This window comes from Oryza sativa, chromosome 11 (assembly GCF_034140825.1).
Source record: "Oryza sativa Japonica Group chromosome 11, ASM3414082v1".
Classification (NCBI taxonomy): domain Eukaryota; kingdom Viridiplantae; phylum Streptophyta; class Magnoliopsida; order Poales; family Poaceae; genus Oryza; species Oryza sativa.
The window spans coordinates 5,768,181-5,783,470 of NC_089045.1; the positions used below are offsets into that span (position 1 = coordinate 5,768,181).

At 46.4% G+C, this 15,290-nt stretch overlaps 1 protein-coding gene across 1 annotated transcript; it reads right to left on the minus strand.

Moving 5' to 3' along the window:
- Window positions 1–551: 551 nt before the first annotated feature.
- LOC4350053 (alcohol dehydrogenase 1) lies at window positions 552–4,187 on the minus strand. Its single transcript, NM_001404453.1, has 10 exons — window positions 3,782–4,187; window positions 3,386–3,522; window positions 3,242–3,288; window positions 2,087–2,412; window positions 1,919–2,001; window positions 1,764–1,839; window positions 1,621–1,682; window positions 1,445–1,540; window positions 1,201–1,362; window positions 552–1,041 (listed from the first exon to the last, which is right to left on the minus strand). Exons 1-10 carry the CDS (start codon window positions 3,813–3,815, stop codon window positions 925–927), a joined length of 1,140 nt encoding a protein of 379 aa, NP_001391382.1. The 5' UTR covers window positions 3,816–4,187; the 3' UTR covers window positions 552–924.
- Window positions 4,188–15,290: the final 11,103 nt, after the last annotated feature.

Below are 15,290 nucleotides of genomic sequence, written 5' to 3' on the forward strand. Positions count from 1 at the left end.
TTTTTCAGTGTTGCACATATATAAAATATTTATCTATTATTTTTTGTCGCAAATAAACGTTAATTACGGTTTAATCACCCTTTGTCAGCTGCCAAAAAAATTGAATTTTGAAACTTATTTTTTAATATCCTTTTATTATAGTTTGTTTTTCGGTGTTGCACATATATAAAATTTTTATCTATTATTTTTTTTTTGTCGCAAATTACGGTTTATAATCACCCGTAGGTGAAATGGAGGTGCGAAACGGTAGGAGCGAAAGCATCTGGTGCTGAGGATGTTATGCACTTGTACTTCAATGCTTTCGTTGATGTCGATGAGCTAAAGTTTTTATTAGCTTAATAAAGGTCCATTTTAGAAATAAGTTTACGGACGAGTCTCTGTTTGTTGAATAAAATATGGGATGGAACCAGCTGTAAAAGTTGCTGCAGTTTTTCTCTGAGGTTGTAGGTTTGGTGTTTCTCAAGCTCCAGTTACTGGCATGCGGGCCCCGCTCCTGAACGATCTATGGGGCCAACAATATCAGATAATCAGAACAGCCCTTAAACCACAACTCGAGCGCACAAATCTCTGATGACAAATATCCCACATTTACATGAACATGTACCAAATTCAAGCCACCATGGAATTCAAAAACAGCACGTTTGGTGGCTCTGAAGTCATAAGACTTAAAAAAGTTCTGAAAAGTGAAGAGGGTGACGAACTGAAACTCGTATAAATATATGATAATATTACGCCAAAAGATCACTGATTCTTAACAAACTCTTTGCAGCTACAGACACTGGAATTCATACCGTACTATTACTGATTGACAAAGCCAGAAATTTGCCCAGGATACACAGAAGAACCGTATATCATCATTCACCCAAGGCAGGCTGCTCAAGCTGCCCAATCTTATTACCCAACACCATAATCCCCTGAAAAACCTCAGTTCTCCATGCGGATGATGCAGCGGATGCCCTCGCCCTTGTGCATCAGGTCGAACGCCGTGTTGATCTCCGAGAACGGCACGCTGTGTGTGATGAACTTCTCCACCTCCAGCTCCTGAATTCACAACAGCGGAGGTATGCATATAAGAGCATGGACACACCCAACTTTCAGAAGTTCTTGATTGAGGTCGATGAACATTTGAAGATTTTGCGACTACTCTTAGTTTGTAATAGTTGGATAAAGCGAAAGGAAGGATTCGCGATTTGTATTCACCTTCTTCATGTAGAGCTCGACGACGTTGGGCAGATCGGTGCGTGGCTTGTAGTTGCCGAAGAAGGTTCCCTTGAGAGTCCTCTCGTTCAGGAAGTTCATCGGGTGGGTCTTGAACTCGGCGTCCTTGTGTGGCACGCCGACCAAAACAGCAACACCCCAGCCCTGGATTCAGAACATATAATATATTTAGCATCTTGTCGAATTAACTGTATTAAGTGGACAATATGCTGTTTTCAGATCTTACATCATGAACACATTCAAATGCTTGGATCATGGCGTTGATGTTGCCAGTGCATTCAACGCTGCGGTCAACTCCGCCATTGGTCATCTCAGCAAGTACCTAAATTACCATAACACACTGTATCAGTACAATCAAGTGATACAGATTTTCCTTTTCCTGATGTAAGGGAACATACATACCTGCTGAACTGGCTTGTCATGGTCCTTTGGGTTCACAAATTCAGTGCAACCAAATTTCCTAGCTGAAGATATACAAAATATATAAGATGACTTTAAAAGACCATCAAACAAACTGATGATCTGGTAAATCAAGAGGATTTTACCTTCTTCAAATCTGTTGGCGTTCAGGTCAATGCCAATGATCCTTGACGCTCCTGCAATCCTTGCACCTTCTGCGGCCTAATCAGACAATATGTAGAGTAATTAGATGGATCTCTCATTGTAATTGAGAACATTCAAGGTGAGTTCAGACACTCACAGCAAGGCCTACAGCTCCTAGACCAAATATCGCCACCGTCGAACCCTTTGGTGGCTTTGCCACATTGATTGTAGCACCAAGACCTACAAAAGGAAATTGCGACTCAGCATCTCAACTTACATTCTATCAAGTAAGAAGAATGCAAGAAACAAAAAAAATTCTGCTTACCAGTAGAAATACCACAGCTAAGAACGCAAACTTTATCAAGTGGAGCTGCCGGGTTGATCTTCGCAACGCAACCAACATGCATGACAGTGTACTCGCTGAAGGTCGAAGTCCCGACGAAATGGTAAATGGGCTTCCCGTTGATGGAAAAGCGTGATTTGCCATCACCAATCATCACACCCCTGTCAGTGTTGATCCTGAGCAGATCACACATGTTGCTCTCTGCTGACTTGCAGTGGGCACACTCCTTGCACTCCCCAGTGAACACAGGGAGAACATGGTCACCAGGGGCAAGATCAGTCACACCCTCTCCAACACTCTCCACAATACTGCAGAAATGAATAAATTTCAGCAGATATGAACAATAGGAATCTTTTACTCAATGGAAGTGTTAAAAAAAATAATCCACGCTGTATTTCAGAAAATAGAAAGGGTACCATGAATATGTTAGGTAGCATAAAGGTCAAGCAATGCCTAATTTATATGCCCTTTGTCAACTGGAAAATACAAACTTATTGAAGAGAAGTCTTCTAAAGGGTCAATCAACGCCTATCACAAATAAATCTGCCAACTTCAAAAATAAACTACCAACTACTAACTGAAAGAAAAAGTTTCTTCCTTGTAATAAGTTATAAATTGATAAATCTATCAAGATCCAACTGAAGACCCACAAAAAAAGCACACATTTATAATGTTTGACACAGGCAACAGCATGTGCCCATATGATTCTTTCCCATGTTGTCCAGATTACCTCAGCCAAATGTTCTACTAATGCCAAGCCAATAAACAATGAACCCCCCCCCTAAACTGCAATTAGAGGAAGATTCAACCACAAAGCATAGTTTTAAGTACTTAACAACATGCCACATCAGCAACCAGAGCAGTAGAGTAAACCAAGAAGTAACAACGAGCCAATTAATTAACAACACAACACACCAGCAACCAGAGCAGCAGAGTAACCAAGTAGTACTAACAAAGAATCAATTAATTAACAACAGGCCACACTAGCAACCACAACAGTGGAGTAACCAGGTAGTAACAACAAATCAATTAACTAACAGCATGCCACATCACACATCAGCAACAAAAGCATGCATCAGAGCAACCAAGTATTAACAAGAAACAAAATCAAGGAAGAAGATGCATAAAAGCACATACCCTCCAGCTTCATGGCCGAAGATCCGAGGGAACACGGGAGTCTGTCCCTAAGAGATTCAGAAGCCACACAAGAGGCGCAAGTCAACCACACATTGGAGCAGCTATGGATGGATAGGAACTGAAGAAGAGGAGGTGAGTAGATACCTTGGCCTCCCAGAAGTAGACGTCGGTGTGGCAGAGCGAGGTGAAGAGGATCTTGACGCGCACCTCCATGGCCTGCGGCGGCGCCACCTCCACCTCCTCGATCACCAGCGGCTTCGCGGCCTCCCATGCCACCGCCGCTGCACAGATCCAGCAAAATCACCCACCAATCCACCAAAAAAACATAATCCTGAATGACATTTTTCACTAAAAAAAAAGATATGCTTTTCTCCACAGCTTCTGCAAGATCGGTAATGTTCACCCAAGAAAACTCTAAAAAGAACACAATCCAAGAATTTCATCTACAGCGCCGCTCCAGTAATAAAATGCCTAAAAGTTCGCCCAATCCAAAGCAAAATCGAACCAAGAAGAAACAGGGAGGGGAGGAAAAGCACTGACCTTTGCACTTGATCACCTTCCCTGCGGTCGCCATTACTCTCCTCCCCACAAAATCCCGCACAAACCACCAAACCAAACCAAACCAAAATCCCTCCTCCAAAGAATCTCACTCACTCACTCAAATCACACAGATCAAATCAAAACCGGTGAGGAGGCTAGATGAACCATCCCCGTCTATATATAGCTCCTCCTCCTCGAAGGAAGAAAGGAGAGGATGGAGGATGGAGGGTGAGGTTTCGCCACTTCCTTCTTCTTGTCTTCTTGGGTAGCAAACCACGGACGGAGTGGGGCGGCGTGGCACACAAACCGGGCCTCCTCCCCCTCCACCTGGAAGCGGAATTGCAGCCGCTGTTTTCGCCTCCCCCGACGCCGATGGTGAGTGGCCGTCGGATGCGCGACGGCCGGCGAGATCTGCGGCTGGGAGCTGTCGGCGCTGGGTTGCACCACGCGTGGATTATTAGGAAAGTAAATTGATTTTAGTTAGGGCGTGGTTAGGGCCAGTCCATAACATTATACATGATTTTTATAAACTCTAAATTATCAAGACACTACTCTTTCAATTTAAACCCAACTATTCCATATTTCAATTTAATGCTATTTATCTCACATGATGTTTTGGATGTTGTGTAAAAACCGGTTTTCTTCTCTTTCCTCATTTATTTACTTGTCACATCATTTTTTTTAGATGACGACTTATTTAATGATATGTACATTATCCTAGTCATTGGGTTTAGAATACACTTACCACTACCTCCGTCCAGAAAGAAGAAAGAACGTAGCTTTGTACTGTTTATATGCCACGTCTTATTATTCGTTTAAAATTTCATTTATATTTCAATTATTATTAGATGATAAAATATGTAGTATTTTGTGTGTAACTAATTCCTTACATCTATCTATCTATCTATTATATTATTAAAACAGCTTTGAAAGGAGGCACCACGTTCGCTGTGGGGGCTAGAAATTCTCACATTAATCGGAGAAAAAGAAAAAAAAAGAAAAGGAGAGTCCAAGTATAAATACAATATAAAAATAGCTAAAATTCGGAATTAAAAATAAGCAATATTGAAAAAAATTTCCATATAAGTACCCAATACGAGAATAATCAAAATTCGAAATAAAAACTATTATATTATTAAAACAACTTTGAAAGGAGGCATCACGTTCGCTGTGGGGGCTAGAAATTCTCACATTAATCGGAGAAAAAGAAAAAAAGAAAAGGAGAGTCCAAGTATAAATACAATATAAAAATAGCTAAAATTCGGAATTAAAAATAAGCAATATTGAAAGAAGTTTCCATATAAGTACCCAATACGAGAATAATCAAAATTCGAAATAAAAATAAAAAAATCCAAAATTATAAAAATAAAAGGATAATCAAGTAGGAATACAATTTAAAAATAGCTGAAATTCGGAATTAAAAATAAGAAATATTAAAAGAAGAGTCCATATAAGAACCCAATACGAGATTAATCAAAATTCAAAATAAAAATAAAGTGACATCTAAAATTAGAAAAGAAAATGAGAGTTTTAAGTAGAAATACAATTTAAAAATAGCTGAAATTCGGAATTAAAAATAAGCAATATTGAAAGAAGTTTCCATACAAGAACCCAATACGAGATTAATCAAAAGTCGAAATAAAAATAAAATAAATCTAAAATTAGAAAAATAAAATGATAGTCCAAGTAGGAATGCAATTTTAAAATAGCAGAAATTCGGAATTAAAAATAAAAAATATTAAAAGAAGAGTCCATATAGAACCCAATATGAGATTAATTAAAATTCGAAATATAAATAAAAATAAAGTCCGAAATTAGAAAAAAAAAGAAGAGTTCAAGTAGGAATACAATTTAAAATTAGCTAAAATTCGGAATTGAAAATAAGCAATATTGAAAGAAGAATTCATATAAGAATCCAATACGAGATTAATTAAAATTCAGAATAAAAAATAAAATAATATTCAAAATTAGAAAAAACTAAAAGAGAGTTCAAGTAGAAATAAAATTTTGAAACAACTGAAATTGAAAATAAAAATATTAAAAGAACACAATACGGTATTAATTAAAATTTGGAAAAAATGAAATTATAAAAAGAAAAATAAGATTTCAATTAGGAATATAATTTATAAATAACTCAAATTTGTGATAAAAATAACGACTATTGAGAGAAAATACCATCTAGAATACATGACCAGATAAATTAAGTCACATGCTTATAAAGGAGTAGAGTGGCGGCGGTTGATACGACATATAAAAACTGTTAATAAAACACCAAATAAAATCCTAATGACAATTAAAAGGAGGGACGACAGGCATGCCGTAAAACAAAAAAGCAAGGGAGTTGCCATGACTTCTATAAAGTTAAAAAAAACCATTGATAATCAATGACAATAAAAAGAAGAAGGAGCGGGCGGGGTGTATAGGAGTATAGTTGACGGGTCTTCTAGAAAATAAAAAATGAATTTCAACGATAGTTATGTTCGATTTTTAGAATCACAATGACAATAAAGAGTAGGCGGCAAACGGGCTATAGAGGAGCATAGTGATATCGTTTGACGGGACTTCTAAAAATTAAAAAAATGGAACCCAACAAAACAATAAACTCTAAAAGCTACATGGTCTAATTTTTAAAGGTTCGAAACTTCTAAAAAGTAAAAAAAGAAGGGAGAGAGTGGGCGAGCCGTAGAGGAGTACAATGGCAAAGCCGCTGACGGTTTGGCGAAACTTCTTGAAAAGTAGGAAGTAAAAATAAACCCAAACAATAATTATGTTCGAATTTTAAATCTCAATGACAATAAAGAGAAGAGACGGTGGACGGGCCGTAGAAGAGTACAATGGCAACGTTTGACGAGACATATAGAAATTATAAAAACCGAAACCCAACGTGACTATAAACTTTAAAAACTATAAGATCTAATTTTTAAAAGTTACAAGAAGAATGAATAGAAATAGCGGTAGATCAAGCAAGTAAATAAAGAAGGAGATGGCATAAGGGGTAGTAGCTGGTGTGACTTTTAAATACTATATAATTAAAAACACAGGGATGATAATGTCACGCCCAGAAATTTAGCCCAAATTTCCAGACTATTTTGTGTATTAAATCCCTGTCCAGGACCAGCCAGGGTACACAAAACGACAAGTAATATACAGTTCCAAACGTAAATAAAGCGTAAAATACTTACAGAAAAGGCACTTAGTCCTCACACCGAAACAAAAACAGCAGCAGCGGAAAAAGGCGATCCTAGCGGGGCTTCAGCTCCACTCCACAGGCAAAACTCAACTGGGGTCTGAGCCTTGGTCCTCTAACTTCGTCTTCAGCTCAGAAGCACTACACTTCTGAAAAGGGGGAATAATAGCAAGACTGAGTACAACCACCGTACTCAGCAAGCCACACCAACGATGCAGACGTGCAAGGGGAACACAAGGACGGTTTGTGGCTATTTGCATAAAGGCGGTTGTAAAACATTTTATTGAGCAAAACAGTAAAACTGTTGAGTAATTAAAGTAACATTAAATCTCCACTGATCAACGCTACACCACGTTGAACAGGCCCAACCAACCCACCTAAACTACAGTGCATTGGGTCGATTTATTAAGATGGGACTAATCACGGTGAATCTGGTCGACCGCCCATAACCGCGGGCACGGCTATTCGAATAGTTTTACTCTGATCAGAGGTGTACAACTGTACCCACAAGACACAGCCCCACGACACGTTTCCGTGCGCCGACATGCCACCACGACATACCGGAAAGAGGCCGTGACAGGACCCTTCGCATAACCCCCTCTAGCCAAGCACACCACACCTCAGGTTTCACCCCCGTTCCCAGCGGGCAACGGGCAGTCCCCTCTCGTGCCTAGGTGAATCCGGAAGCGACAGAGGCCGTCGCAGGGCCCGCCCCGCTCCATCACGCCCACCCTTGCCTGGATGCGTCGACTAGAGGAAAGATACACTACAAGTCCAGCCGTTGCCCACGCTGGCTTGTGGTAAGTACGATAAGTTCTTCCAGGGCATCCCGCGAACCGGTCCTTAATTGCCATGGGTGCGACCAGCAAAACCATGCACCCACAGCCCACCATTCAGTTGCATTTTAGTTGGATAATTACGACCATGAAGCATGGCCAGATGTCTCGAGCACGCAGCTCAACAAGATACTAGAATGTCTAATACTGCAATTATCCCATCAACTGAGCTAGTGGTAATTAAGCATGGCTAAGCATATAGTTCTAGCTAGGTCACATAAGTAACATGAGCTAGTCGATTCATTACCCAAGGTTGCCAAAGAATAGATATCAAGTAAACATGGCACAAGCGAGCAGATAGGTAAACCCTGATCCCGTGTAATTAGCAAAACATGCATATTTATTTGCAAACGGTAAAACATTTGTAAATTAGGATCAACATGCTCAAAGGGAATGTGTGACTTGCCTTGCTTCTTCACTTTGATCTTCCGAACTCTTTTCCTCGCGACCGCGGACTTCCGAAACGACGGAAACTACACGCTGGCACGCAAAACGAGGAAAAACTCTAATAAAGACCAAGAAAACAGTACATAAAAACTAAACAAACATGTAGAGCTCAATTTTAGATGAATTTTGCAAGTTGAATGGCTCAATTCGGAGTTCGAATGAATTAGATATGAATTTTAGAAGTTTTGAGCCATTTAAATGAATTTCTAGAATTAAACTCGATTTATTGCGCAATTATTAATTATTTTTACAAAGGAAAAGGATCTCGCTGACGTCAGCAAGGGGCGGCCGGCAAGCGGGCCCCACTGGCAGCGGCTCTATAGGGGAAAGGAGAGGGAGGGGTGGTCCACCGGCTGGTGGGCCCCACCGGGCAGTGGCTCAAGGGGAGGCGAGGGAGGCGCCGGCCGGGCTCGGCTCGGCCTCAAAGCCGACCGGCGGCCATGGCGACCGGCGGCGGCACGCGCGGTCACCGGCGGTGACCGGCAGCGCGGGAGACGGCGGCGGCCGGCGCGAAAGCGGCGGCGGCGGCCGAAGACGACGGCGCACGCGCGGAGGACGGCGGCGCTCATGGGAGAGAGAGGAAAGGAAGGAGGAGAGGGGATTCCTCACCGGCGAACACGGCGGCCGGCGCGAAGGGAGAAAACGGCGGCGACGACCGGTGATGCCGAGGCGCGAACGGGCGGCGGCGGCACCCTAGGAGAGAGCATAGAGGGGTTAGGGAAGGGAAGGCGACCATGGCGGCTTGAATTGCCGGCCGGAGACGGAGGGGAGAGAGGGTCTCACCGGCGCGCGAGGAGAAAAAAAGGCTCCGGCGGTGATTCGCGGCAATGAAGCGGCGGCCGAGGTGCGGGCGGGCTCGGTGAGCGCGACGGCGGCGATGGTGCGGCGCGGCGGCGCGACGCGGCCGACTGAAGGCGGTGTGTGGCGGTAGTGGCTCGGCCTCGCGATGGGAAGGTGGTTCCGGCGGTGGAGGAGGGAGATGGAGTGGGGGCCGGGGTAGAGCAAGGCGTGGCGATGCTAGCGGCGGCGGCGGCGCGACGCGGCGGTGGCTAGGGCGGAGAGGAGCGACGGCCGGAGCTCGCCGGAAAGCGGCGGCGCCCGGGCTCGCGGTGCGGACGCGATTTGTGGCACGGGAGAGCTCGGGGAAATTGGGGAAAAGAGAGAAGGGAGCTCGTGGATGCTTTTTATAGACCGAGGGAGCGACGGCGAAGCCGGGGAGCGGCGGATTTCGAGGGGAAGTGGGGCGGCGTCGTGGGGGAGAGAGAGACGCGGGAGGCGGCGACGTGGCCGGATTTTGCGGGGAGAGTGGGGGAACGGCGCGGACGTGAGCGGCGAGGTCCCACGGACGAGCGCGCGCGCGGGGTGGAGGAGGTGGGCGGAATCGGCGGCGACGTGGGGAGACCGTGGCGGCGGTTTCGGCTGAGGGAGCCGGAGGTTAGGGATGGCCCTGACAGGTGGGGCCCACCTGTCGGCGGCTCGGGGGAAAGGAGAGAGGAGGAGACGGTTGGGGGGGCGATGACAGGTGGGGCCTCGGGTCCACCTGTCGGCGAGGGGAGGAGGGAGGAGGCTGGGGGTTATGTGGACTTGGAGGAGGGGGAGCCGAGCTGGGCCGACCCACGCGAAGAAAGGAGGGAAGGAGGGAAGGGAGAATGGGCCGAGCCCAAAGACAAAGAGGGGAAGTTTATTTTGTTTTCTTTTTATTTAAATTAGTTTAATGAACTTTGTGACTTTAAAACTATTTCTCGAGCTCCGAAAATTCACGGAAAATTCCGGAGAGTACATTAGGGCACAAAGAATATTACAAAATATTCCCGGCCATTGATTTTTAAGGGAAAATTTTAATTCTCCCATTATTTCACTTGATTAAATTGATTTAACTTTTATTTAATTTCTAGAAAATGCATTATTTAATGATTTTTAATCCCGAACGAAAATCGGGGCGTTACAAATCTACCCCCCTTACAGGAATCTCGTCCCGAGATTCTGGGATGGCTAGAAAGAAAGCCGGTGCTGGTCAGCGGTCTGACTGATCTGCACATTGAACTGCCACATTCTGCTTCGAACTGATTGATTGACTGGTTGATCAAACCTGCACGATTGCACTGGCTGGATTCGACCTTTCTGTTCCTTTGCTTTGCCAAAACTGGACCGACTGGTTCTGCTTGAACTGACCTAGGCCAGAACTGCGGATACTCCTGAAACTTACTTATCTTGGACTGAACTGTTGAGGTTGGCAATTTTGGTAACCTGAGAATTCACCACGCTGGCTATAAGAGGATGAAAATGGAATCTGGCATTTATAAATCATTTACCCTATGTCCGCTTCGACTGGTCCCAATTCAAATAACAAGTAATTCCAGGAAAACCTGCTTGACCTGTCTTTTGTCTGAACTGCAACCGTCTGCTTGACCTGTCTAAGCTAAGCGGTTGAACTGGCCTCATGGGTGTACCTTAGAATTCAATCGGTTGCTCGGGGATCGGCTTAATTCTTCTGATACCTTGCAACATACTTCTTCAAGTGCTACCCTGATTGCGGCACTGGTTGAACCTTCAACTAAAACAGCGACGAAGTGAGGCAAAACTCTTCCCCGAGACCTACCCCCCTTACAGGGAGTAGTCTTACTTCCGCATGGCTGGGATCAGTTGAACTGTTGTCCTTCAAATATAGCCAACACTTCTCTGATTTACAAAGAGCCCTGACTTTGAAAACTGAAAACTTCATCGGTCCATCAAATTGAAGCAATGGCGATGCACTTTCACCCCGACAAGATTTGGAACTTAACCCTTAGTTGATGATAGGAAATTCCACATAAAAGAAATTCTCATTTAGCTCCTGATCTTACTAACTCTTAACTGACTTTCCCATCAGTACTAACTGCTGGCATGACTGTCCTTCTTCTGACCTGACTTCGGTGTCGTCCACCTAAATGGGTTGTGTAGTTGATATCTCAAAACTAAACTGACCGACTCGCATTGGAATTGACACAACTTGAGGAACTGGGGTGCTGCGAATAGAGCTGTTGTCTTGATGACGCTAACGCCTTGCCGTTGAACAACCTTGCAAGAACTGACCTTGTAAACCATAACCACTATAGGTAGCACTTGTTATTCCTGGGATTGGTGGTGGCTTAGCTGTGCTGATTTGCTGAGGACTTAGTGGCGTACTATCTGAGGTTGTGGGTGCTTCCTCTTTGAAAACAAACTAGCTTTGGCTCTGATCCTAATTCCAGCTTGCATCTGAGCTTGTACTTGTTGTTGGAGACATTGTCGTTGCATCTGCTGCTTTGGACTCTGCGGTTGCGGTATCAACATCTGACACATCCATCATTAGATCTTGGCTAGCCAGGATCTGACCAGAGCGAGGTGCTCCGACTCAGCTGGTAGCTTGTTGTCTTGAACTGATCCACTGACTCTGACTGCAACACACTACTGCTAGAGTTGCTTCCGCTACATTCGACCTTGCATCGAGCTTTGCATCTCCTGCATCAATACACCCATCTTCTGATCTTGGACACCAAAAGTTGATCATGAGCAGGGTTCATCTGGCGTTGGGGCACCTTGCAGCTTTCAACTAAACCATTGATCTGTGGCTTTAATTGATCTTATCTCTGACACTGACCATCTGCTGCTAGGACGGAAGAGAGGTGGAAGAGAGGGGTCGCTAAAGATAAGGTACTAAACCACTTGCCTACTGATCTGTTGTGAGTACACTTTTATTGTTCAAGTTGCTTAAGCAAACAACCTAGTATGGTCGCATCCCCACCAATGATGCAAACCATACCCCTACACACAAGCAAACAACACACGATCTAGAAAGCTAACGGAACTACTCTTCTGGGAAAGATTGGGTTTAGGTCATCTCCGAGAAAACTTCACTTGATCTTCGCAGAACGACGACTCTGAACTGATCTTCTCGCTCCTTGCACGAAGCTTGAGGCTCGAATTGACTTGACTTCCGAACAGACATGAAGCTGACAGCTGGTCCTCTAGGTGTGACAACTACAAGAATTGGAGAGACTGGGAGGAGAATTTTGAAAAACCGTTTGACAAAGAAATGCCGAAGGGCGAGAGGAGACAATTTGCAAATAGGGTTTTCAGAAAACTTGTCCTTAGGGTTTGACCATTTGGCTCAACCTACAGTCAAGTTGGCTCTGATACCACTTTGTCACGCCCAGAAATTTAGCCCAAATTTCCAGACTATTTTGTGTATTAAATCCCTGTCCAGGACCAGCCAGGGTACACAAAACGACAAGTAATATACAGTTCCAAACGTAAATAAAGCGTAAAATACTTACAGAAAAGGCACTTAGTCCTCACACCGAAACAAAAACAGCAGCAGCGGAAAAAGGCGATCCTAGCGGGGCTTCAGCTCCACTCCACAGGCAAAACTCAACTGGGGTCTGAGCCTTGGTCCTCTAACTTCGTCTTCAGCTCAGAAGCACTACACTTCTGAAAAGGGGGAATAATAGCAAGACTGAGTACAACCACCGTACTCAGCAAGCCACACCAACGATGCAGACGTGCAAGGGGAACACAAGGACGGTTTGTGGCTATTTGCATAAAGGCGGTTGTAAAACATTTTATTGAGCAAAACAGTAAAACTGTTGAGTAATTAAAGTAACATTAAATCTCCACTGATCAACGCTACACCACGTTGAACAGGCCCAACCAACCCACCTAAACTACAGTGCATTGGGTCGATTTATTAAGATGGGACTAATCACGGTGAATCTGGTCGACCGCCCATAACCGCGGGCACGGCTATTCGAATAGTTTTACTCTGATCAGAGGTGTACAACTGTACCCACAAGACACAGCCCCACGACACGTTTCCGTGCGCCGACATGCCACCACGACATACCGGAAAGAGGCCGTGACAGGACCCTTCGCATAACCCCCTCTAGCCAAGCACACCACACCTCAGGTTTCACCCCCGTTCCCAGCGGGCAACGGGCAGTCCCCTCTCGTGCCTAGGTGAATCCGGAAGCGACAGAGGCCGTCGCAGGGCCCGCCCCGCTCCATCACGCCCACCCTTGCCTGGATGCGTCGACTAGAGGAAAGATACACTACAAGTCCAGCCGTTGCCCACGCTGGCTTGTGGTAAGTACGATAAGTTCTTCCAGGGCATCCCGCGAACCGGTCCTTAATTGCCATGGGTGCGACCAGCAAAACCATGCACCCACAGCCCACCATTCAGTTGCATTTTAGTTGGATAATTACGACCATGAAGCATGGCCAGATGTCTCGAGCACGCAGCTCAACAAGATACTAGAATGTCTAATACTGCAATTATCCCATCAACTGAGCTAGTGGTAATTAAGCATGGCTAAGCATATAGTTCTAGCTAGGTCACATAAGTAACATGAGCTAGTCGATTCATTACCCAAGGTTGCCAAAGAATAGATATCAAGTAAACATGGCACAAGCGAGCAGATAGGTAAACCCTGATCCCGTGTAATTAGCAAAACATGCATATTTATTTGCAAACGGTAAAACATTTGTAAATTAGGATCAACATGCTCAAAGGGAATGTGTGACTTGCCTTGCTTCTTCACTTTGATCTTCCGAACTCTTTTCCTCGCGACCGCGGACTTCCGAAACGACGGAAACTACACGCTGGCACGCAAAACGAGGAAAAACTCTAATAAAGACCAAGAAAACAGTACATAAAAACTAAACAAACATGTAGAGCTCAATTTTAGATGAATTTTGCAAGTTGAATGGCTCAATTCGGAGTTCGAATGAATTAGATATGAATTTTAGAAGTTTTGAGCCATTTAAATGAATTTCTAGAATTAAACTCGATTTATTGCGCAATTATTAATTATTTTTACAAAGGAAAAGGATCTCGCTGACGTCAGCAAGGGGCGGCCGGCAAGCGGGCCCCACTGGCAGCGGCTCTATAGGGGAAAGGAGAGGGAGGGGTGGTCCACCGGCTGGTGGGCCCCACCGGGCAGTGGCTCAAGGGGAGGCGAGGGAGGCGCCGGCCGGGCTCGGCTCGGCCTCAAAGCCGACCGGCGGCCATGGCGACCGGCGGCGGCACGCGCGGTCACCGGCGGTGACCGGCAGCGCGGGAGACGGCGGCGGCCGGCGCGAAAGCGGCGGCGGCGGCCGAAGACGACGGCGCACGCGCGGAGGACGGCGGCGCTCATGGGAGAGAGAGGAAAGGAAGGAGGAGAGGGGATTCCTCACCGGCGAACACGGCGGCCGGCGCGAAGGGAGAAAACGGCGGCGACGACCGGTGATGCCGAGGCGCGAACGGGCGGCGGCGGCACCCTAGGAGAGAGCATAGAGGGGTTAGGGAAGGGAAGGCGACCATGGCGGCTTGAATTGCCGGCCGGAGACGGAGGGGAGAGAGGGTCTCACCGGCGCGCGAGGAGAAAAAAAGGCTCCGGCGGTGATTCGCGGCAATGAAGCGGCGGCCGAGGTGCGGGCGGGCTCGGTGAGCGCGACGGCGGCGATGGTGCGGCGCGGCGGCGCGACGCGGCCGACTGAAGGCGGTGTGTGGCGGTAGTGGCTCGGCCTCGCGATGGGAAGGTGGTTCCGGCGGTGGAGGAGGGAGATGGAGTGGGGGCCGGGGTAGAGCAAGGCGTGGCGATGCTAGCGGCGGCGGCGGCGCGACGCGGCGGTGGCTAGGGCGGAGAGGAGCGACGGCCGGAGCTCACCGGAAAGCGGCGGCGCCCGGGCTCGCGGTGCGGACGCGATTTGTGGCACGGGAGAGCTCGGGGAAATTGGGGAAAAGAGAGAAGGGAGCTCGTGGATGCTTTTTATAGACCGAGGGAGCGACGGCGAAGCCGGGGAGCGGCGGATTTCGAGGGGAAGTGGGGCGGCGTCGTGGGGGAGAGAGAGACGCGGGAGGCGGCGACGTGGCCGGATTTTGCGGGGAGAGTGGGGGAACGGCGCGGACGTGAGCGGCGAGGTCCCACGGACGAGCGCGCGCGCGGGGTGGAGGAGGTGGGCGGAATCGGCGGCGACGTGGGGAGACCGTGGCGGCGGTTTCGGCTGAGGGAGCCGGAGGTTAGGGATGGCCCTGACAGGT